General features: G+C 46.4%; 2 protein-coding genes across 3 annotated transcripts; one reads left to right on the forward strand and one right to left on the reverse strand.

The window, feature by feature from the left end:
- Positions 1-8,780: 8,780 nt before the first annotated feature.
- On the forward strand, positions 8,781-16,409 carry LOC125524930 (uncharacterized). Of its 2 annotated transcripts, XM_048689959.2 has the most exons (3): positions 8,781-8,973; positions 12,364-15,322; positions 15,743-16,409. In XM_048689959.2, the coding sequence occupies exons 2-3, from the start codon at positions 12,370-12,372 to the stop codon at positions 16,135-16,137; spliced, it is 3,348 nt and encodes a 1,115-aa protein (XP_048545916.2). In that variant the 5' UTR covers positions 8,781-8,973; positions 12,364-12,369; the 3' UTR covers positions 16,138-16,409. The 2 variants fall into 2 exon arrangements, with proteins under 2 accessions (XP_048545916.2, XP_087387510.1); XM_087531384.1 differs by lacking the exon at positions 8,781-8,973 and having other exon boundaries at positions 12,117-15,322.
- A 2,167-nt stretch (positions 16,410-18,576) lies between these two features.
- On the reverse strand, positions 18,577-23,566 carry LOC147958904 (uncharacterized). Its single transcript, XM_087532357.1, has 5 exons — positions 22,402-23,566; positions 20,324-21,494; positions 20,028-20,095; positions 19,751-19,875; positions 18,577-18,831 (listed from the first exon to the last, which is right to left on the reverse strand). Exons 1-5 carry the CDS (start codon positions 23,564-23,566, stop codon positions 18,577-18,579), a joined length of 2,784 nt encoding a protein of 927 aa, XP_087388483.1.
- Positions 23,567-23,812: the final 246 nt, after the last annotated feature.

The raw sequence follows: 23,812 nt of genomic DNA on the forward strand, positions 1-23,812 counted from the left end.
AAGTCCCAAGCACTTCACAAGCAACACTACTTGGCACTTGGGGGCTAATGCATATCGCTTGTATCTTAGTAATGATGACCCAGATGTACTGTAAACAGTCTCAGCCGACTCATGGGGGCTATGCAATTAAGTTCTCCTTTCTTACACAATGATAAAAAGGACCAGCTCATTCATACTGATTAAACCGGCCCTTGGGGGCTACGGATGCAAAGTTAGACTAATTCAACATCTGATTTAATTTTTAATCGGACTTGGAGGAGTCTATGATAGAAGCTTATGGATTCTTCTAAGTCTACAGATTATTCAATCTTATCATAATGAGAAGACTTGGGGGGCTGGTAGGATGTACATAACTTATTTAAAGTCGGACGACATACCTCATACTTCTGGTGCATCTATTTCACCATTTCAATTTCCAAATCGTGGATGGAGTGTACTTGGTTGAGATAACCAGACAATATTTCACTACTGCTCAATTGAGCATAGTGGGAAATATCAAACCTCACTTTCCGTCTCTCGATGACTTCTTGCTTAGCAAAATGTTTGGCTAAAACAGTTGGGTTCCCTGGTTCAGTAAAACGAGTGCCAGTGATCAGAATGTCATCAGCGTAAGTCTCTGACGGTTTAAGTGAGCTTGACGGTTCAGTATTTAAAGAGTCAATGTTGGTTTGATCAATAGAGAGGTCAGGCATCTCAGCTTGAGTGTTAGAAAGCAGGATCTTCTGGTTGTTGTTCAGAGGCTTCTGGTGCAGAGGCTTGCTGGTCCAGTTTAGCAACTTTAGGGTCTTCAGCTGGCTTGGTCACCTTTGCTTTCTTGTTAGGCTTTGCTTGTCCACTGAAAGAGTTAGGAAAAGTCAGTATAATGGTGAGGATATAAAAGTACAGGAGAAAGGTAATTGTTCTTACCCATGGGCAGTCTTGAAAGCCGGTAGCTGGGTCTGAGATGAATCGCCAGAGGAAGAACGAGAAACCTCCTGGAAGTTTGAACCAAAGGAATTGAGTGGCTGGTGAAAGAGACCCGCCAGTAAATAAAAAGAGTTAAGGTTAAAAGAACCTCATTTTGGCGTTTTCGAGGAGCGGGAGTGTTTGGTAAAGCGGAGGATAATTCTTCACCTCCGCTGGTCTGGGTCTGACGTTGATTCTCGTGTTGCTATCATTTCAAAAGAAAGTGAGGATCTAAATAAGTCAATGGGTGTGAAAACCTTACTTTCCGGGTTACTCGCCGAAGTTTCTGTCTTGGCAAAGGTTCTGAGTCGGAGGAAATAATAGTTACCGCTTCTTCAACTGCTTGGCTGTCTCCCATATCATCCTGATAATAGTCAGTGTCAATAAGATGGTTGAAAAACAAGCCAAGAGAGTCAAGGGCTACCTCCGACTCAGAGGTGTCATCCAGCTTAAGCCGATCAGAGGCGCTTGGTTTCTTCTTTTTCTTAGTGGTCTTCTTGACGGTTTTCCTGGCGGCTTTCTTGGCAGCCCTGGCCTTCTTGGCAGCTTCATGATCATATGCCTTTTTCCAAAAATCAGACTTAGCCTGTAAAAGTTATCAAAGGTTGAGTAAAATGTTTGAATAATGAGGTAAAGGTAAATAAGTTTAGAGACTCACATTCGGTGGCGGGTTAAGCTTGCAAAAAGGGGCCAGACCCGTTTTAATGCAATCTTCTGGATCTTCATTCAGAAGGGACTTAACCATTTCATTTACTGCCCCGTCAGCTAATGGTGCAGAGCTGTGGCGCAGTGGATCCTTTACATCCCCAGTGTAAGTGCACATTAAGCCGGAGCGGCGACTCAAAGGGATGATCCGCCAAGAAACCCAGCACCTGACCAGGTCAACACCAGTTAAGCTGTTTCCTAGCAGAGTTGTAACCTTTACAATGGTAGGAGCAAGTTTTGCCCGTTCAGCAGTGGTAAGCTTCTCAGGAAGATTGCGCTTTGAGTCCAGGCGCTCGACACGGTAACCTGGCAGTGGATTCCCGTCAGCCGGAGAGGTATCTTTGCAGTAAAACCACGTCTGATTCCAATCCTTTGGGTGACTCGGCAGAAGTGCATAAGGGAAAATGGCGTCTCTTCTGCGTTGAATCAAGATTCCACCAAGTTACAAGCCGGGTCCGTTGGTGAACTCATTCTGACGGTTCAAATAAAAATATTCTCTAAAGAGGTCGATGTTGGGCTCCTCTTGAAGGTATAATTCGCAGAAGACTTGAAGGTTACAGATATTTGACACGGAATTGGGTCCGATGTCTTGAGGATGGAGTTGGAAGAAATGCAGAACATCTCAGAAAAACTTAGAGCCGGGAGGTGAGAAACCCCGGTTCATGTGATCAGTGAATACAATGACTTCGCCATCCTTTGGCTGAGGTCTTTCCACGCCCGGTTCAGGAGTGCGGTAATGCATAACACTCTTTGCGGGTAAGTACCCGACTTTGACAAAGTCTTTGAATTTGCCCTAATTGATGATGGAGGGGACCCAGTTGCATGTATAGACTGTCTTTGGCGGCATGGTAAAAGAAGGAAAACCTAAAGGGAGGAAGTAATTTGCCGGTTCAAGTCAGTTGGTGAAATCACAAGTTAACAGTTGCAATGTACGTTCAGAATGGCGGCTTAAGTGAGGACTAATGGTGTATGGTTAATCATAAACTGGATATATAAGCCGCCATGACATGTACTGGTATTCAAGATCTGATAAGAGCAAAATTTTACTAAGTATGAGAACAAACAAGTTTTGCAGATTGAAGCTATGAGATTGAATCTGCGATAGTTCAGGAAAAAGGAAATAAATCCTAAATATAAGGTGGTGGCAGCAGGAAAGTGGAGGTGCCTAGATGAGATATGTTGCGACAAGGATATATTATAGTATAAAAAACAGGTGCTAAAACTGCTACCGTACGAGGTTTGTACTACTTTCAGATCAAAACTATGGATTTGGGGCGATGAAGGGGAAGAACAGTGATGAATAACGATGAATAGAGAAACCCTAATGGAGATCTACTACAGTAGAGAAAGAGAGAAGTACTTACTGGATCTACGGAACGGCGGAGAGGCGCCACAGTTTTCTGGTCTAGTACAGGGTGATGCAGCGGCCGAGGTCGAGGATGACGATGAGCTTCACGGCGGCGCCGGTGTTCAGAAGCACAGACGCGTCACGAAGGAAGGTGGAAGACGAGAAGAAGAAGAGAGGGGAAAGAGAGGAGGACAGCTTGACCCTATTTATAAGGAGAAGGGTAACAGGTGGGCGCAAAAAACGAGGGGGTCAAATGATGATTATCTAGCTAATCGAATGCCTCGATTTTCGAGAGATCATTAAAGATAAAGATCCGTTAAAGATACGTTATGTCACGTGTGAAGTTAATGGCAGATGACGTTATGGAGTTTTTCCGAAATTTTTGGGGATAACGTCATGGCGGGTTACACTGTTTCACAGCAAAGGAAGAAGGACTTTTCTAAGTGTTGAAGATTGACATGAACAAATTCAAATCAACCTGGGGCCTAATGTTGTGGATATGACTATCATATATGACCCGCTCAGGAGGGGCCGGGTCATCCCTATGGCGGTTCATCTGGATAAAGCCCAAGAGGATATTAACGATGGCGGTTCATAGACAGGCTTAGTAAAAAGGCCGAAACCTGAAGGCAGCTTAAGGCCCATGAAGTATAAACCGCCATGTATGTGTAGACTTGTAATATAAGGCATGTAAGATAAAGTCACCCAGCCGGACACGTTGTATGAGCCGGCCGGGACTCTGTAGGCCGCAGGGCGTCAACCCATGTATATAAGGGGACGACCTGGCAGCGGCTTAGGGCAAGAAACAACAAGTCGAAAGCCAGGCAAAGCGTGTTTGCTCCCTGGTAATCGAAACCCTAGCAATACCACCTCAAACTGGAGCAGGCCTTTACCTTCACCGCAAGGGGCCAAACCAGTATAAACTCTCTGTGTCCTTTGTCCCGTTTAACCCCTTTAAGCTAACCTCGTCGCAATGGATCCACAACTAAGTCCTTCCATGAGGACATCTGCCGTGACACTTCCACGACACTCCCGATTTTGTCGGTGGTCAGAGGTCCACCGGGGATGGCCGGAGCTGCTAGGCTGGCCACCGGTGTCGGCCCTGTCCTCTGTTCCGCCGGGCGAGCGGGAGGTTGAAGAAGAAGCCAGGCCAGGAAGGCCCCACCTCCTCGTGGTCCCCACCTGTCAGCCGCATAGCCAGTTGACCCTAGGCGCTGACATGGATAAGTGAAAGCGTATTCTTCGGAATACGTTTTCCTCCAGCGAAAGCGCACTTCGGCTCTGCTTCGACCAAAATTACACTTCCCCTGTTAGAAAGCATATTACTCAAAAAGACGCCTTCTATTTCTCAACCGCCGACCGAATCTGCTATTTTGTGAACGTTCTCCTGTTAGCAGCAAAAAAGGACAGTTTTTAATTCTTTTTCTGCCTAACGAACGAACGGTGATATCTCTGCGACCATAACTCCGATTCAGGTGATTCCAAAGCCCACGTTCTCTGTTCGTCAAGACCATTCCGTTCGTGCCATTTTCATGATGTTATACATTCTAAAAATGACCATTTTTCCCTTGCACTTAATCAGCCCCCTTAGGGAGAGAAACATGTCTGACGAATCTTTCCGCGAGCTTCTCGCACTTCTTCCCAGAGAATCCTACATCCCCAGGCAAGCCACGACAGCCGCTTGCATGATGGCCTTGCAGTAGCCATGGTTTTCAACTTGAATATTTAATTGTTTTGTGCATGTTAATATTTCGTGAATGCTTTATATATGCTTGTGAATCCATACTTATCTTTATACCATGATCATTTGCATCTAGTTGGTTAAGTGATTACTCTCTAATATTATTATCATATTCTTTTCTGGTAATTATTTTCCGGTGCCAGTGATCATGCTATGTCCATCTGAAGTGTTATTATTTATTATACTTGTGCTATTCATGATCATCAGTATGCCATGCTCATTTGCATCTAGAGAATGATTTATTGTGGTAGATATGTTAAATGGTTATATTGCTCATCCATGTTCATGTTGATATCCTGCTCATATGCATTGTTATTGCATCATGCTCTTTCTTTATGACTCAGCTCATCACCATTCAAGTTGAACCGGACTTTAATCGAACTTGAACACCGTTGACTGAGTCATAGTGCCATCAAATCGAGCTGACCAGTGCAGCCACACTTGCCTGTATGACAATGCCCCGATGCAGTCTATTGTCATGCCTCTCGTTGATGCCTCCAACTAGGGAAGGTTATGTGCGCGCGCTACCCTGATCAGGTAGGCGGCCATAAGCCTTGTGTGCCCATAGTTGTTTGGTACCATTTGTCCCCGTTTGGGACCATTTTTGTTTTGCCACAACGGTGGCCGTTGATGTCCAGAGTGGCATCCGGGGCCACCCATGACTTAGCCCAAAGGGGAGTTGGTCGGAGTGGCTAGGAGAGTGTCATGCAGTAGATTGGTTTTGTCAGAACGCCCTTGGTCCACCCGAATGGGAGCACGAGGCCATGGGTTCTGTGGTGTGGGTACGGTGTACTAACCTCTGGTGAGTGTATAATCTATCGATAGTCGCGCCCATGGATATGGGCCCAATTCGTAGTAGGTTACACTATGGGTCAACAGTAATAATAATCTGACTAATAAGCAACCCTGGTTCGATGAGGAAATAAGTTGATTGATATTATGTGATCATGAGAGGATCACAATGGGATCGTGGATACCGAAGTTGGTTGATCTTTATGGTGTCATGTGATGACCTAGGGTAAAGATTGAGCTCCCTATGGTCATGTAGTGATCACTATGGTATTGTTAATACCAAGCTTGGTTGATCCTAAGGTGATCGTGTGTTGTCCATGATGGTAAGTTGATACATGTGGTGGTTACGAGGTAACCTCCGAACAGAGTAAGTTGGTCCATGATATTTGTAAACCTGATGCATGCTAGTATCATCATTCTTCACATCATGAGTAACATGTTCATGCCATGCTCATCTTGTATTGTTCTAGTAGTATTTTGCTCATCAGGGATGATTAATCTGTAAATGCCATGCTATTGTTTGTCTTGATTGATTTGGTTGTTGTGAGCTTGCGAGTACATTCAAAGTACTCACCTAGCGTGTCATGCTAGTTTGCAGGTCATGTCATGATTGCTTGCGTGTCGAGGATCCCGAGTTTGCGAGCTAGGATACACGTTCCAGCCAGAGTCCCTGCAGAGTGGAGTTCACCGCCGTCGCCATTGTTCCGCTGCTAGATGATATTCTGCGACTATGAGTTGATCTGCTGCTAGCATAGAACTACCCTAGCAGGCGTAGTGTCGCCGTGCCTATGTAATCCTTGGGTCTTCAGAACCCTTGTACCCATATCCATTGTAATAAAAAGCGGATTTGTTCTATGCCTAGAGTGTCGTATTCCAGAAGACTTGATCTCTGGGCTGGAATACGGGGTGTTCCGGTCTCTCTGAGCCGGGGTGCCACAATTATTCATGCTAGAATTGTATTGACCGGAAACTTAAATACATGTGCGAATACATAGACAACATAGTGTCCCTAGTGAGCCTCTACTAGACTAGCTTGTTGATCAAAGATGGTTAAGGTGTCCTAACCATAGACATGAGTTGTCATTTGATAATGGGATCACATCATTAGGATAATGATGTGATGGACAAGACCAAGCTATAAGCTTAGCATCAGATCATTTAGTTTATTTGCTATAGCTTTCTTCATGTCAAGTATTTGTTCCTTAGACCATGAGATCGTGTAACTCCATGACACCGGAGGAATACTTAGTGCGTATCCAAATGTCACTTCGTAATTGGGTGATCATAAAGGTGCTCTACAGGTATCTCCGAAGGTGTCTGTTTGGTTGGCATGGATCGAGATTGGGATTTGTCACTCTGTATGACAGAGAGATATCTCTGGGCCCTCTCGGTAATACAACATCTTAAAGAGCTTGCAAGCAATGTAACTAATGAGTTAGTCACGGGATCTTGTATTACGGAACGAGTAAAGAGACTTGGCGGTAACGAGATTGAACTAGGTATGGAGATACCGACGATCGAATCTCGGGCAAGTAACATATCGCCGGACAAAGGAAATTGCATACATGATTAACCGAATCCTTGACATCGTGGCTCAACCGATAAAATATCTTCGTGGAATATGTAGGAATCAATATGGGCATGCAGGTCCCACTATTGGTTATTGACCGGAGAGGTGTCTCGGTCATGACTATATGATTCCCAAACCTGCAGGGTCACACACTTAACATTCGTTGACGCTAGAGTAGTATTGGGATATTTGATGATTGGTAACCGAATGTTGTTCAGAGTCCCAGATGAGATCCCGAACATCATGAGGAGTCTCAGAATGGCCGAGAGGTAAAGATTTATATATGGGAAGTCATATTTTGGGTTCCGAAAAAAGGTGCAGTTTTTTCGGTATTGTACCGTGAAGCTTCTAGAAGGTTTTGGAGGATTCCGGAGGGGTCCGAAAGTCCACAAGTGGGTCCACCACATCCCAAGGGCTGGCATGGGCTGAGGGAAGGCGCCCTGGCCTTATTAGGCTGGGTGAACCAAGTCCTCAAAAGCCCATATGGCTAGGGAAGGAAAAAAAAAGAGTCCTAGTAGGAATAGGATTGGACCTGGAGTCCAAGTCCCCCCTGGTTGTGCCCTAGGGCTTGGAGGGGCTGTTCCCCACACCCCTCCACTATATATAGAGGGGAGGGGGGCGCCCCAAGAGCACACACCAAGCCCTTGGCGTCCCTCTCTCTCCCGTTACTCTGTAGTTCCTCCATCCTCGTTCTAGTAGCTCTTGGCGAAGCCCTGCTGAAGTAGCTCCACCACCACCATCACCACCACGCCATCGTGTTGGTTGTGATCCCATCTACTTATCCGCCTTCTCTTGCTGGATCAAGGAGGATGAGACGTCATCGAGCCGCACATGTGCTAAACTCGGAGGTGCCGTCCGTTCGGCACTAGATCGGTTGGATCGTGATCGGATCGCGAAGAGTACAACTATATCAACCGCGTTATATACGCTTCCGCTTTCGGTCTACGAGGGTATGTAGACACACTCTTCCCTCTCGTTGCTATGCTTCTCCTAGATAGATCTTGGGTGTTCGTAGATTTTTTTTATTTTCATGCTTCGTTCCCATCAGCGGTGAGTTTGCCACGTAGTCGAGCTGATCTTTCAGGCGAGCGTGATGCTCGGATACTCCGACACCTTCGCCGGCTCCATCTCCGACAAGTTCCCCGATGGTTCCATGCGTCGGCGATGGAAGGAAGAAGAGGGTGGGACAAAAGAGCGGGAATTAGGCGAAAAGCGGCGGGGAATGGAAGAAGAGAGTGAGGAATTTTGACGCGGAAACAATGCGGGCTGCTACAAAAGCGCGGGCTCCAACTTCCTTTTGGGTGGGCTAGGGGTAGAGAGCGACGTTTAGCGTGTCCGCAAAGGCCCCTCATGTTTGTCTTTGGTTCGGATCGTCTTGCAGATCGATACAACCGCAACATATTTGGACAATACGATCCGGATGGACGCGGGTCGTTTGCAGGTTGCCGTTTGGAGATGTCCTTATAGTATATAGTAACTTATTCAGCCCTTCCGCTGTACGCGCTGTAGATTCACACCGACAGTAGGCAATGTGCCTTGTTTATCTGTCTGTTCTAACCAGTTACTTGGAACGCCGTAAGATAAAATACACGCGCCACACGCCTTCAAATCATTCGCCGCCCCTCACGCGAACGTGAGAAATAAGCATCGCCGCGTCCCACGTGATGCACGGTTTTGTTTATCCTAGGCCCAAGTCGCAGCAATGATATGACGAGCCACCTGTGCTCTCTCTCTGCCCCCTTCGTCGCCATGGACGCAGTTGCAGAGTAGAACAAGCAGCCATATCCTAGCAAACCTCACCAGCCGGCGGTCTCAACGGCGAGCTTGCAGCGAGAGGAGCTACGCGCGCGCAGGATCTGCGTTGGTGCTACGGTACGGTCTGCTCGTCCTCTCCCCTTTGTTAATTTCTCCTGAGCTTCTTCTTTTGCTGGTCTTTTAGTTGGTGGCCGGAAGGATCAGATAACTCCTTTTCCCGTTACGAAAAACATTTTTCCTTGGGTTTAGTTCACAGGTTCCTAGAGAGGACGACTTTTTCCGTTACAAAATATTTGCATGGTGGTCAATGGTGTTGTGGATTTGGAGCTTGATTGTTAGTTTTTGCATACCCAAATTAGAAACCCTTGCGCTCTCTGGTTCCATTCCATACATATACATTGTTCTAGCTGCAGTGCTGCACTTGTAGATTACTGGCGGACTAAGAAATGCAGTCAGGAGCTGAGAACAGCAGCGGCTCAGAGCAAAATTCGGTATAGAAAAAGGATGGAGAAGTGGAGAAGGCGAGAGAACATGGGAGGATCGGAGAATGATTTGCTTGCATCAGAGCCCTTGGTCTCGCCCACGAATCGAGCGCCTCGTGCCAAATTTAAAACTAAACCTTACTGCTACGTCATGTGTCCCCGCGCCAATTTTCTTCTTCTCGGCTCTTCTCTATGTTGGCACTGATCAATCCGCGCACAACACGTGGATGGTACAGTACTAGTAGGTTGGCGCGAGGAGTTGAAAAGAAAATTAAACATTACTCCCTCTGTAAACAATTTAGTGATCTAAACGCTCTTGGGAGTACTAGCAAGTGTAGAATGGAGACATGGAGTTTTTGACCCCGAGCGCACATGCCTATGATGAACAGAAAAAAAATTCAAAACAAATCTGATTTTTTTTCTTGATAAACATTGATTAATGTTTTAACAGCGTGCAAAATTTTCTGATGAAATGACATTGGTGGAGCCCTGAAAAAAGAAAAAAAATCGATGCTATGAAAAGAATATTGTGGAAGCATTTTGGAGCATCGATTTTGTTATTTTGCCCAGACCTCCTTGAATGTTATTTTATCAAAAAGAATTGTTTTCACACATATTTCAAGAAAAGTAAATATTAATTTGATCAACGAAATGTGATTTATACTCAATGAAAATTAGACTAAACCATTGAATTTTTTTAAAATGTTTATCAAACGGTATATATTGTGAAATATAGCTAATATTCATTTATCAAATAGATGAAAAAAAACTAAAACACAAGAGGCACCCGAATGGAGGGTATACCTTTTTCCATGTGACAGACTAAAGTGAGGAATTTAACCTAAATAAAAATAGGGAAATGTTTGTATACGGCGAGCCGGCCGAAAACTACGCCGGTCGCGCGCGCGCCGTGCGATCCCGTGCCATCCAGCGGCCCGCGTCACGCTCATGTGAGTTGACTAGTCAACTGGGCCCGCCACAATCCCATCCCCTTCTATTTTACTTTTTCCTCTCGTGATGGCACTGTCATCTCTTTCCTCTGGTTTTCTTTCTTCCTCTCGTTCCTTCTTCTCTCTCTCCTGTGGGGCATGGCGAGGCGCACCACCACTGCCACACTTCTATCTCCATTGGCATGGGAGGTCACATCACTGCAAATTTGAGCACTCACCGCTCCTGCGAGAGGAGACGGGCGCTGTTTGTGAGGGCAGATAAGCGAGCTACAACCAGCGGCCAAAAGAGCTGCGACCAGTGTCCATTTTTGCTGGAACCAGCTTGTGTCGGATCTGGGACCTCGTGAAGACTAAGCTGCAACCACAGCTGCCCCGAACTACATCTGTTGCCGTAAAAAGCTACATGCAGTAGACAAAAAAGCTTCAACTGAACACTGACAAACTGAAAAAGTTGGAATTGTTGAAAGAAAAGCTTCAACTGAAAAAGCTTCAACCACGGTTGAAAAAAGCTTCAACCATAGATAGAAAAGCTTCAATCGGCACTGCCCAACTAAAAAAGCTTCAACCATAGATAGATTTTGCTACTGCCGGCGAGGGTTTTTGCTACATCCATCATGGCGAAGCCGTGACCTCGTGCCGGCGGCGACGATGATTTTGCTGCAACCGTTGTCATTTTTTGCTACGACCGATGATTTTTGTTTGCTACATCCATTCAACGACATATTTTTTGCTACCATAGAAAGCTGCATCCGGCTGTATGTTTCGTCGACGGAGCTACATCCCCGCGACGACGGAGGTTATTTTGCTGCAACGGTCGTCGGCTTTTGCTACGACCAACGAGAAAATTTGCTACATCCATTAATGGCGCAGATGTGACGCTGGACGACGGCGACAATGATTTTGCTGCAACCGTCGCTATTTTTTGCTACCACCGGCGAAGTTTTTGCTACATCCATCTAAATGGTGTCGATTGGGCGGCCTTTGTTCGTGCAACCTCAGGCAGCGAGCATCGACGACGGCGGTCAGAGTGGCGGCCGGCGACACGGTGGTGCTGCGACGGACGTGATATGGCGGCGACAGCTAGGTGCTGCAAGGATAGGGGACGTTGGGCGTGATGGCGACGCCGTCCTTGCTGGAACCGGCAAGGACGGTGTGCTGTGACGGCGAGCACCAACGACGAGGGCGGCGAGCACCGGCGACGAGGGTGGGGACCGGCGGAGGGAGGAGTTCCAGGCGAGGTGGTGGCGGTCGGCGGCCGAGATGACATCCACGCGAGCAGGGGGCGGCGTCTGCGCAGCGCACGAAGAGGACGAAGGAGATGAAAGTCAACAGACAAATCGGACGGGGAAGCGCACTGGATCTGACGGCTGGTGCTGGACCGGCCCAACAGTTGGGCCGGCGCACCGGCGCAGATCAGCGCCCATAAAAATATAAAAGGAAAAGGAAAGGACAACACAAACAAGTTTTTTTTAGCAAAAGGAAAAGAAAATGACAGCACAAAATAGTGATTAGGACTCTTGAGAGAATGCGTGGGCCAGTTCATGTAGTCCAGCCGATTCGAGAGCGCAGAACGGTGACGGTCGCCTCGCCAGAGCAGGGGAGCACGCCAAAGCGGCGGCAGCGCCGCCGGCTTGGTGGCGAGTCGGCCAAAGACGGAGGTTGCTGGCTATGATGGGGACTCCGAGGTCGGGAGCGAAGAAAGCTGGTCCAGAAGGGACACGCCGAGATTGGGAGATACTGCTCCCTCTCTGGTTGCGGACAGTAGCTACGCTTGACACCGATGTCGCCGCAGAGTCGCGGCGGCCGGCGGGCTCGCCATAAATGCAGGTGATCCGGAGGAGGTCGCGTTCATCCTCCAGCTGCGGCGTCCACGCGGGAAGTAACTGCTCGTCCATCGCCCCTGCTTCATCCATTTGGACTTGGGTCACCGAATCAGTTGCTCAACAAGCAGAGCAATGGATAAATGGCGCATACAACTGCAATTCAGCATATACTACATGTTATCTTGTTGAATTTGTTTTTACAAGTAGATGCACTTTTTTTGCTGACTAATCCAAGGTTTATGTTATTTTCAGGAACAAATGGGGCTAATTTCATGGCATCATTTAATTCTCTTCTCCAACCTAGTCTCGCTCTGCTGCGGTTTGAGTTCAGATGGCCATGCCCTTCTGGCTCTCTCCAGGAGGCTCATACTACCTGATACCATAAGCTCGAACTGGAGTTCTTCTGATACAACTCCCTGTGTATGGAAGGGAGTTCAGTGCGAGATGAACAATGTAGTTCACCTCAATCTATCATACTCCAAAGTTTCTGGTTCCATTGGTCCTGAGGTAGGGCTTATGAAGTACCTGCGTCAACTCGATCTGTCAAGCAACAACATCTCCGGTCCGATCCCTCGTGAACTAGGCAATTGTGTTCTGCTTGATCTGCTGGATCTGTCAGGTAACAGCCTTTCCGGTGGGATCCCGGCATCCCTCGTGAAGCTGAAGAAGCTATCACAGCTGGCTTTGTACAGCAACTCCCTCAGTGGAGAGATACCCGAGGGACTGTTCAAGAACCGGTTTCTGGAGCGGGTGTATCTCCAAGACAATAAACTCAGTGGCTCTATCCCTTCATCGGTTGGTGAAATGAAGAGTCTGAAATACTTTAGGTTGGATGGGAACATGTTGTCCGGAGCTCTGCCGGACTCAATTGGCAACTGCACCAAGTTGGAGAATCTGTATCTATATGATAACAAACTGAATGGGAGTCTTCCGAGATCATTGAGCAACATCAAAGGGCTCGTGCTCTTTGAGGCCAACAACAACAGTTTTACAGGTGACATCTCTTTCAGATTCAAGAGCTGCAAGCTTGAAGTGTTTGTTCTATCTTGGAATCAGATCAGTGGGGAAATCCCGGGGTGGCTGGGAAATTGTAGCAGCTTAATCAGACTTGCATTTCTCCACAACCGTCTCTCTGGCCAGATACCGACTTCACTCGGTTTATTGAAAAAACTATCAATCCTTATACTTACCCAGAATTCTTTGTCTGGGCTGATCCCTCCTGAGATTGGTAGCTGTCGGTCGCTGGTGTGGCTGGAGCTGGACGCGAACCAGCTCGAGGGCACCGTTCCGAAACAGCTGGATAATCTGCGTAACTTGCAGCAGCTATTTCTGTTTGAGAATCGCCTCAGTGGGGAGTTCCCTCAGGGTATTTGGGGCATCCAAGGCCTCGAATCCGTCCTTCTGTACAACAACAGCTTATCTGGGGCCCTACCTCCAATGTCGGCCGAGTTGAAGCACCTAAAGTTCGTCAAACTACAGGATAACCTGTTCACTGGAGTCATACCACCAGGATTTGGGATTAACAGCCCTTTAATACAGATTGACTTCACAAATAATAGGTTTGTTGGTGGAATTCCGCCGAACATTTGTTCAGGTAAAAGATTGAAAGTTTGGAACTTGGGGCATAATTTTCTCAATGGTACCATCCCGTCCACTGTTGCTAACTGCCCAAGTTTGGAACGAATTCGTCTCCATAACAACAGTCTCAGTGGGCAAGTTCCGCAATTCCAAGACTGTGCAAATCTGCGGCACATAGATTTGAGTCACAATTCCTTAAGTGGTCCTATTCCTGCAAGCTTGGGCAGGTGTGCTAACATTACAGCGATAAACTGGTCTGAAAACAAGCTTGGTGGTCCAATACCACCCGAACTCGGACAATTAGTGAAGTTGGAAAGTCTTGACCTCTCCCACAACAGCCTAGAGGGGGCAATTCCTGCACAGATTTCCAGTTGTTCGAAGTTGCACTTGCTTGATTTGAGTTTCAACTCTTTGAATGGTTCTGTGCTCACAACAGTATGCAAGCTGGAGTTCATGTTAAATCTGCGGCTACAGGGCAATAGATTAAGTGGAGGCATTCCAGATTGTATCTCGCAGTTACATGGGCTAGTCGAGCTACAACTTGGTGGCAATGTTCTTGGGGGCAATCTCCCTTCATCATTAGGAACTTTGAAAAGATTGAGTACTTCATTAAACCTTAGCAGCAATGGGCTTGAGGGCAGCATTCCATCTCAATTAGGCGACTTGGTGGATCTTGCAAATCTGGATTTGTCAGTTAATAATCTCAGTGGGAGTCTTGCTCCGTTAGGAAGTCTACGTGCATTATATGCCCTGAATCTTTCCAATAACAGATTCAGCGGGCCAGTGCCAGATAATCTTTTACTACAGTTTACGAATTCCACACCAAGTCCATTCAGTGGAAATTCAGGTCTCTGTATGCCTTGTCATGATGTTGGTTCTTCTTGCAAGGGAGCTAATGTTTTGGAACCTTGTAGTTCATTGAGGAAAAGAGGAGTACACAGCCGAGTCAAGATAGCTATGATATGTCTTGGTTCAGTTTTGCTCGGTGCATTTATGATACTCTGTATCTTTCTGAAATACAGAGGTTCCAAGACTAAACCTGAGGGAGAGTTAAATCCATTTTTTGGGGATTCATCTTCTAAATTAAATGAAGTTTTGGAATCAATTGAAAACTTTGATGACAAGTACATCATCGGCACAGGTGGCCAAGGAACTGTATACAAGGCAACATTGAGGTCAGGAGAAGTATATGCCGTGAAGAAGCTTGTGGGTCATGCACACAAGATTTTGCATGGAAGCATGATAAGGGAGATGAATACGCTTGGTCAAATTAGGCATAGGAACTTAGTAAAACTAAAGGATGTTTTGTTCAGGCGTGAGTATGGGTTGATCCTCTATGAATTTATGGACAATGGCAGCCTTTATGATGTTCTGCATGGGACCGAGCCAGCTCCAGTTCTAGAGTGGAGGACACGGTATGACATAGCTCTTGGTACAGCACATGGTTTAGCTTATCTCCACAATGACTGCCACCCAGCCATTATTCACCGTGACGTTAAACCGAAAAATATACTGTTAGATAAGGACATGGTACCACATATTTCAGACTTTGGCATTGCAAAGCTTATCGACCTATCTCCTGCTGCTTCAGAAACTACTGGAATCGTTGGCACTGTTGGGTATATGGCCCCAGGTATGAATGTTAAAAATATGGTGCATGCTTTTCTTGGCTTGGTCAATAAATTATTTCATATTTTTATTCTATTCCTTTGAGCATCCTGCGACTGATTTCATGTTATGTGTTTGTCAGAAGTAATGACATCAGAACCTTGATCTGTTTCTAAAGAAATTTTATCCAAGTCCTTGTTAGAATTTAGCTTATTCAAGGGAAGAAACAGTAATTTTGGTTGTTTCAATGCAGTCATACACAATAGTTGCCCCATCCTTTGACAAATAGGCTTGCTAAATCTGTAAATACACTGATAATGTGCATTTGTATTACATATATGTAATACAGTAATAGGCATGTAAATACTTTGAAAAACTACTTTGCATATACAACCGCAACTTCTTTCTAATCAGTATATCTAATGGACCGTATGGTTTCTGGCAGAGATGGCATTTTCAACCAGGAGTACCGTAGAGTTCGACGTGTACAGCTATGGAGTGGTATTACTCGAACTGATTACCAGAAAGATGGCCCTGGATCCCTCATTTCCTGACAATGTGGATCTAGTCAGCTGGGTATCCTCCACCTTGAATGAGGGCAACATAATCGAATCAGTGTGCGACCCTGCTCTAGTGCGTGAGGTATGTGGCACTGCTGAACTGGAGGAAGTATGCAGTGTGCTGTCGATAGCCCTTAGATGCACCGCGGAGGATGCAGGAAAGAGGCCTTCCATGATGGATGTTGTGAAAGAGCTGACACGTGCTAGGCGCGAGGTTGTATCACTACCGAAGCAGGCGATATCTGGTTCCAGCAGTTCCTGTCAAAACCTGGCAACTTGATGCTTTGCTTCAGCAGTTGTAGTAAGGGCTTGTTTGGTTCATAGGAAAAGTAGAGGAAAATTATAGGAACAGGAGAATTTCTTTTAGTAGCACTGTTCATTCGTTTGGTTCAAAGGGAAAATAGAGGAGAATTTCCTTTGATCTCGCTTTTAAAGGGGAAATGCAGGAATTTTACAATCCAGTTGAACCTCCTTTTAGAATCTCTACACATGAAGTATTAGACATGAGTCCTTAGTGGTTAATAACAATATCATCCTAATTATTATACCTCTTCACTTTGTTTGACTTTGATTTGACTGTGTTTGGTAGTAGGATTTATGTGGTTTTCCTATTCCTGCGAACCAAACGCAAGTTTACATAATTCCTGAGTTCCCCAATCCTCTGTTTTCTATTCCTATCACAATCCTGCATGTTTCCAGCTTCTACGCTTTTAGAATATTGTGAATCGAAGACGCCCCAATAAGACGGACATAACAATCTTGGGTTGGGCTCCTCTGCAGTACGGTTGTTACTGTATGCATGCTGCAGCTCATAAATCTGTCGTCCATTCCAATCTAAAGGCTCTCCTCCCCCTCCCTCAATTATCTTATTAACTGGAAGAAAACACCACAGGGAAGTTAGAGACGCGCGCCGCAACGGCAGTCCTCCGGCTTCCAGGTTCCAGCGCCGGCCAGCACGATCGTCCACATAGCTGTGCATGTGAAGCCGGGCACGGCTGTGTTGGGTTACGTAGTAATTTCAAAAAATTTCCTACGCACATGCAAGATTATGGTGATGCATAGCAACGAGAGGGGGAGAGTGTGATCTACGTACCCTTGTAGATCGACAACGGAAGCGTTTGGTTGATGTAGTCGTACGTCTCCACGGTCCGACCGATCAAGCACCGAAACTACGGCACCTCCGAGTTCTAGCACACGTTCAGCTCGATGACGATCCCCGAACTCCGATCTAGCAAAGTGTCGGGGAAGAGTTCCGTCAGCACGACGGCGTGGTGACGATCTTGATGTACTACCGTCGCAGGGCTTCGCCTAAGCACCGCTACAATATTATCGAGGACTATGGTGGAGGGGGGCACCGCACACGGCTAAGAATATGATCACGTGGATCAACTTGTGTCTATGGGGTGCCTCTTGCCTCCGTATATAAAGGATCCAAGGGGGGGTGCGGCCGGCCCTAGTAGGAGGCGCGCAGGAGGAGTCCTACTCCTACCGGGAGTAGGACTCCCCTCCCTTTCCTTGTCCAATTAGGAGAGGGGGGAAGGAAGGGAGAGAGGAGGGGGGGCGCCGCCCCTCCCTCCTTGTCCAATTCGGACTAGGGGGAGAGGGGGCGCGCGGCCTGCCCTGGCAGCCCCTCCTCTTCTCCACTTTAGGCCCATGAGGCCCATTAACCCCCCGGGGGGTTCCGGTAACCCTCCGGTGCTCCGGTTTTATCCGAAACTTCCCCGGAACACTTCCGGTGTCCGAATATAGCCGTCCAATATATCAATCTTTATGTCTCGACCATTTCGAGACTCCTCGTTATGTCCGTGATCACATCCGGGATTCCGAACTAACTTCGGTACATCAAAACTCATAAACTCATAATATAACTGTCATCGAAACCTTAAGCGTGCGGACCCTACGGGTTCGAGAATAATGTAGACATGACCGAGACACGTCTCCGGTCAATAACCAATAGCGGAACCTGGATGCTCATATTGGCTCCTACATATTCTACGAAGATCTTTATCGGTCAGACCGCATAACAACATACGTTGTTCCCTTTGTCATCGGTATGTTACTTGCCCGAGATTCGATCGTCGGTATCTCAATACCTAGTTCAATCTCGTTACCGGCAAGTCTCTTTACTCGTTCCGTAATACATCATCTCGCAACTAACTCATTAGTTGCAATGCTTGCAAGGCTTATGTGATGTGCATTACCGAGAGGGCCCAGAGATACCTCTCCGACAATCGGAGTGACAAATCCTAATCTCGAAATACGCCAACCCAACATGTACCTTTGGAGACACCTGTAGAGTACCTTTATAATCACCCATTTACGTTGTGACGTTTGATAGCACACAAAGTGTTCCTCCGGCAAACGGGAGTTGCATAATCTCATAGTCATAGGAACATGTATAAGTCATGAAGAAAGCAATAGAAACACACTAAACGATCGGGTGCTAAGCTAATGGAATGGGTCATGTCAATCAGATCATTCAACTAATGATGTGATCCCATTAATCAAATGACAACTCTTTGTCCATGATTAGGAAACATAACCATCTTTGATTAATGAGCTAGTCAAGTAGAGGCATACTAGTGACACTCTGTTTGTCTATGTATTCACACATGTATTATGTTTCCGGTTAATACAATTCTAGCATGAATAATAAACATTTATCATGATATAAGGAAATAAATAATAACTTTATTTTTGCCTCTAGGGCATATTTCCTTCAGGCTGGACGTCGTCGGAGGCCGGGAGCTCTCCCGCCTTGTAGAGGAGTAGCAGAACTGGAGCACAAGGTACCCAAGGAGGCTATCAGCATCATACGTCTATGAAGCTCAACGATTGGTGGCTGCAGCTCCGCCAGCGCCATGTGCTTCACAATGTCACGCAAAGAGGTGCCTGGACGGGGAGTGATGTCCGACGACCTTGTGTTGTGTTTGGTGACCTGTTGGTTCTTCTTGTTGCATTTTTTCCTGAACATCTAGACACGGGCAACAAAAAAAATCAACCACTGAACTCTACAACAGAAATGACAGGAGCTGATCAGCCAAAAAAACAGTTGACTAGGAGCTATGGAAGAGGATGAAACCCCATCCACGATCAAGATCATCCTGACCACGAGTGTCGCTGCGTAATTGTCGTGGCTTACAAGTTTTGGGAGATCGCTAGGATTCCTCCTCAGAGTTGTACACGAGAGGGAAACAGAAGATTACATCGGGAGGAAGAGGTAGACAGAAGAAAGAGATAGAAGTTTGAAGTATACACGCACATATCTATCTATCTATCTAACATCCTCCCTCAATCTAAACCTATGAAGATTTGTCTAGATTTAGAATGTATTTGAACTCATTCATCCTCCTCGTGGTAAGTGGTTTAGTGAAGCCATCGACAAGTTGATCTCCTGTAGGAATAAACCTGATGTCAAGTAGCTTTCGAGCTACCCTTTCTCTGACAAAGTGGAAATCAACTTCTATATGTTTTGTCCGTGCATGAAAAACAGGATTCGCTGAAAGGTAGGTTGCACCAATGTTGTCACACCATAACCTTGCAGCTTGTGGAATTTTGATACCTAGCTCACAGAGAAGAGTCCGGATCCACATAACTTCAGCAGTTGCATTTGCCAATGCTTTATATTCCGCTTCAGTGCTGGATCTAGAAACGGTAGCATGTTTCCTTGCACTCCATGATATAAGATTTGATCCCAGAAATACAGCAAATCCACTTGTGGACCTTCTATTATCAATACACCCTGCCCAATCTGCATCAGAATATGCACTTACTAGCATAGATGGTGACTTGATAATCTTAACTCCAAGTCCCATTGTAAACTTTAAATACCTCACAATCTGCTTAACTGTCGTCCAATGAACCGTACTAGGGGCATGCAAATATTGACATACCTTATTAACAGAATATGAGATATCAGGCCAAGTTAAAGTCAAGTACTGTAGTGCACCAACAACACTTCTGTAATTTGTTGCATCCTCTGGACCAAGTGCCTCTCCTCCCTCAACTGAAAGTTTCTCTGAAGTTGAGAGTGGTGTACTTACTGGCTTACAATGCTCTAGTCCGACCCTTTTTATAATATCACTAGTATATTTCTCCTGTATTAAAAACTTAAAAGTATGCCATCTTTCACCTGTTTTACTTCAATGCCGAGAAAATAGTGAAGATTACCCAAGTCCTTCAATGCAAACTCCATATTAAGATCTTGAAGAAGACATGTGGTGGCATCTGGACTGGAACTGGCAACAATTATATCATCAACATTAACAAGAACAAACACCGTTACATTACCTTTGTTATAAAAGAATAGTGAGGTATCTGCCTTTGATGGAGTAAACCCAAGTTGTTGTTACTGAGTACTTAATCTTGAGTACCAGGCTCTAGGGGCCTGCTTTAATCCATACAGAGCTTTATCTAATTTGCAAACATGATGTGGTGTGCTTTTGTTCTCATACCCTGGTGGTTACCGCATGAACACTTCTTCCTCAAGAACACCATGAAGAAGCGCGTTCTGAACATCTAGCTGTCGTAGACTCCAACCTCTAGAAATAGCAATAGATAGTACAAGTCTGATAGTAGCTGATTTAATAACGGGACTGAAAGTATCCTCATAATCAATCCCAAATCTTTGTTTGAAACCTTTTGCAACTAGTCTAGCCTTGTATCTATCTATACTTCCATCTGCCTTTCTTTTAATCTTGTAAACCCACTTGCAATCAATAACATTTTTACCTCTTCCTGGTGGAACCAAATGCCAGGTTTTATTTTTCATAAGAGCTTGATACTCACTATCCATAGCTTCTTTCCACTCCTTTTGTGCAAGTGCATCACTAAGATGTTTAGGTTCACCAACACTAGTAAGAAAAGCATGTTTGCGACTGTCATACCTTACGGTGCCATCTTTATACTCTTTAGGCTTGAATATTCCAGACTGTGACCTGGTACTGCGCTGAGAAACTTTAGATATACGGGCATAAATCCTTGGTGCAGAAATTGTTGGTGTAGTATTTTCATTTTCGGAAGTACAAAACTCAGATGCAGAAGATCCTGAAACAACCAGCTCAGTCGCAGAAGATCCGGGCACAGCCTCCGAAGGAGATCCATCATCCTGGTGCTCCAGATCCGAGGCATCCGACACATCAAAAGAAATCTTCCTCGTACCAGGTGTGCGAACCGGAGAATTCCGCATGGCAGCTACGGGTGCCGCCTGCTCGGGTGCGTGACAGGAAGTCTGGTTGGCGGGCCCTACGTTGGTCGGCCTGTCAGAGTCGGCCCGCCCACGCGAGGCGTCTGGTGAATCGTGACCACCCACGGTTGGGCTGGTGGGCTCGCCTTGGTCGGCCACAGAGCCAGTGGCCAGCCCAGCCTCGCCACTTGGCATCGAACCGGGTGCTGCTGCGCGAGACATGAGATCCTTCTCGGATCGCACGTCCCCCGGACTGCTGGTCCTGTTTTCGTCCGTTTCTGCGCACATAAAATCATGTCTAGAAATAGCATTGTTATCATCAGCAGCATTATTTTCATCCAAATTTTTTTCTATTGGACTCATCTCATGATCAGTTTCAATTAGTTCGCCCCCATGATCAGGAGAAGTCAAAGGATCAGAAAGGAGTGAAATTTCTTCACGAAGGAGAGCGCCTGCGTTGGGATGAAGTTGAGCAAAGGGAAAAATTGTCTCATCAAAAACGACGTCACAAGAGATATAAATTCATCCCGTGGAAACATCAAGGCACTTGTAGCCTTTGTGAAGATTACTATAGCCAAGGAAAACACATTGAGTTGACCGAAACTCAAGTTTGTGGCGATTATAAGGTCGAAGATTAGGGTAACAGGCACAACCAAATATTTTTAGAGAATTGTAATCTGGTTTTTGATGATACAAACGCTCTAGGGGAGTTGAATTTCCAGTGACTTTACTAGGGAAACGGTTGATAAGATATGTGGCAGCAATAAAAGTCTCGTCCCAATATTTGAGTGGCATAGAAGCATGAGCAAGTAGGGATAGCCCTACTTCGACAATATGACGGTGTTTGCGCTTGGCAGAACCGTTTTGTTGGTGGGCATGTGGACAAGAGACATGATGTTGGATGCCCACACTTCGAAAGAAGGAATTGAGTTTCTCATACTCCCCTCCCCAGTCACTTTGGACTGCAAGAATTTTTCTATCAAAGTGACATTCAACTAGTTTTTGAAATTCCTGAAAGATACCAAAAACTTCAGATTTGTGTTTAAGCAGGTATATCCAAGTGAACTTGCTATAATCATCAATGAAGCTAACATAATATTTTCCTTCCAAAAGAATCTCTGGCATGACCCCATACATCACTGAATATAAGCTCTAAAGGAGCATGAGAAACACTAATAGACCTAGGATAAGGAAGTTGGTGACTCTTGGCACATTGACAAGCCTCACAAACCTAGGATAAGGAAGTTGATGCAAGATTTTTGTTAGCTTGAGGGACATGAAGAACATCCTTTAAAACAAGATCACGTTTGGATGTAGGGGAATTAATGAAAGCATGACCAATATGATGTATGTCCATACCTCCACCGGTTGCGGCAGTGTTCACTTGATCGTTGTCATAGTATCTTTCACGAGCTGCAAGCTTCTCAAGTTCACCAATGATGTGATCGGTTGCTCCAAAATCAGCATACCACACGGTGTCTCCTTCTCCTCCTTGTTCTCTCAAGGCAGCAAGAACATGGCGCTCTTCGGGCACATAATTCTCATCGTACCTATGCCAACAATCAAGTACCTCATGTCCAGGATTCTTACAAAGTTGGCACCTAGGACGGGGTCGGCCACCGTTGTTGCTGGAGGGACATGAGCCATTGTTGTTGAAGCGCCCACGTCCATTGTTGCTGCTGTTGCCGCGACCTCGGCCTTGCTGACCTTGGTGACCACGACCACGACCACCATTACCGCGGCCATGGGTCATGGCGTTCACTGAGGACTGCCGTAGATTTGTTCCTCGCAGCAAGTTGATGCGGGCTTCAAAGCTTAAAAGTTGATTGTAGAGCTCGGTGACGGTGACTGGTTCGACGCGAGCAGAGAGCGTTGAGACCACCGAGTTGTACTCGAGGTCCAGGCCCTTCAGGACGAAGGAGACGATCTCCCCATCAGAGAGAGCAGTACCCGTGCATGCAATCTCGTCCGTCAGGGCCTTGATCTTGGAGAGGTACTCCAGCATGCCCAGGTTGCCCTTCTGGAGGTTTGTAAGAGCTATGCGGGTGTTGACGAGCTGCGATTGCGTCTGTGCAGCGAAGAAGGAGTGGATGGCGCTCCACACCTCGGCCGGCGTCTGAAGTGTTACAACCTGCGCAAGAACCTCACGAGAAAGAGACCCCATAAGGTACCCTTGGAGTTGTTGCTGTTGGGCGTACCAGATCGTCCGAGCGACATTGAAGACATGTTCTTCCTTCCCATCGTTGGTGACGGTGATGGTGGCAGGGGGCGCCTGGCTTGCGGCGTCCAGATAATGATCCATCTGTGCCCCCTTGATTTGGGGTAGCACTATGGCCTTCCATAGGAGGAAGTTTGTCCTCGTCAGTTTTTCTGACGGAGGTGGCCCGAGGGAGCTAGCTGAGTTGCTGGAGGTTGAAGATGAGGCATAGGTGTGGCCAGCGAATTGGGAGGTCAGGGAACTCATGGTGGACGTGGCGAGCGTGGAGATGGTGGAAGCAGCGGTGGATGCGGCGGTTCCTGCCATGGCTAATCTCGGCGGCGGCTAGGCTGATTTCCTCTCGGGCTAGGTGGGCTTTCTCTCGAGTTGCTAGATGCATGAGGATATGGCTCTGATGACCATGTAGAGATTGGGAAAGCGTTGAACCCTTTGTCTCAGGCCGTTGTATATATTGATCAATTGTCGTGGCTTACAAGTTTTGGGAGATCGCTAGGATTCCTCCTCGGAGTTGTACACGAGAGGGAAACAGAAGATTACATCGGGAGGAAGAGG

Source organism: Triticum urartu, chromosome 7A (assembly GCF_056163025.1).
Source record: "Triticum urartu cultivar PI428250 chromosome 7A, HENAU_Tu73, whole genome shotgun sequence".
Taxonomy (NCBI): domain Eukaryota; kingdom Viridiplantae; phylum Streptophyta; class Magnoliopsida; order Poales; family Poaceae; genus Triticum; species Triticum urartu.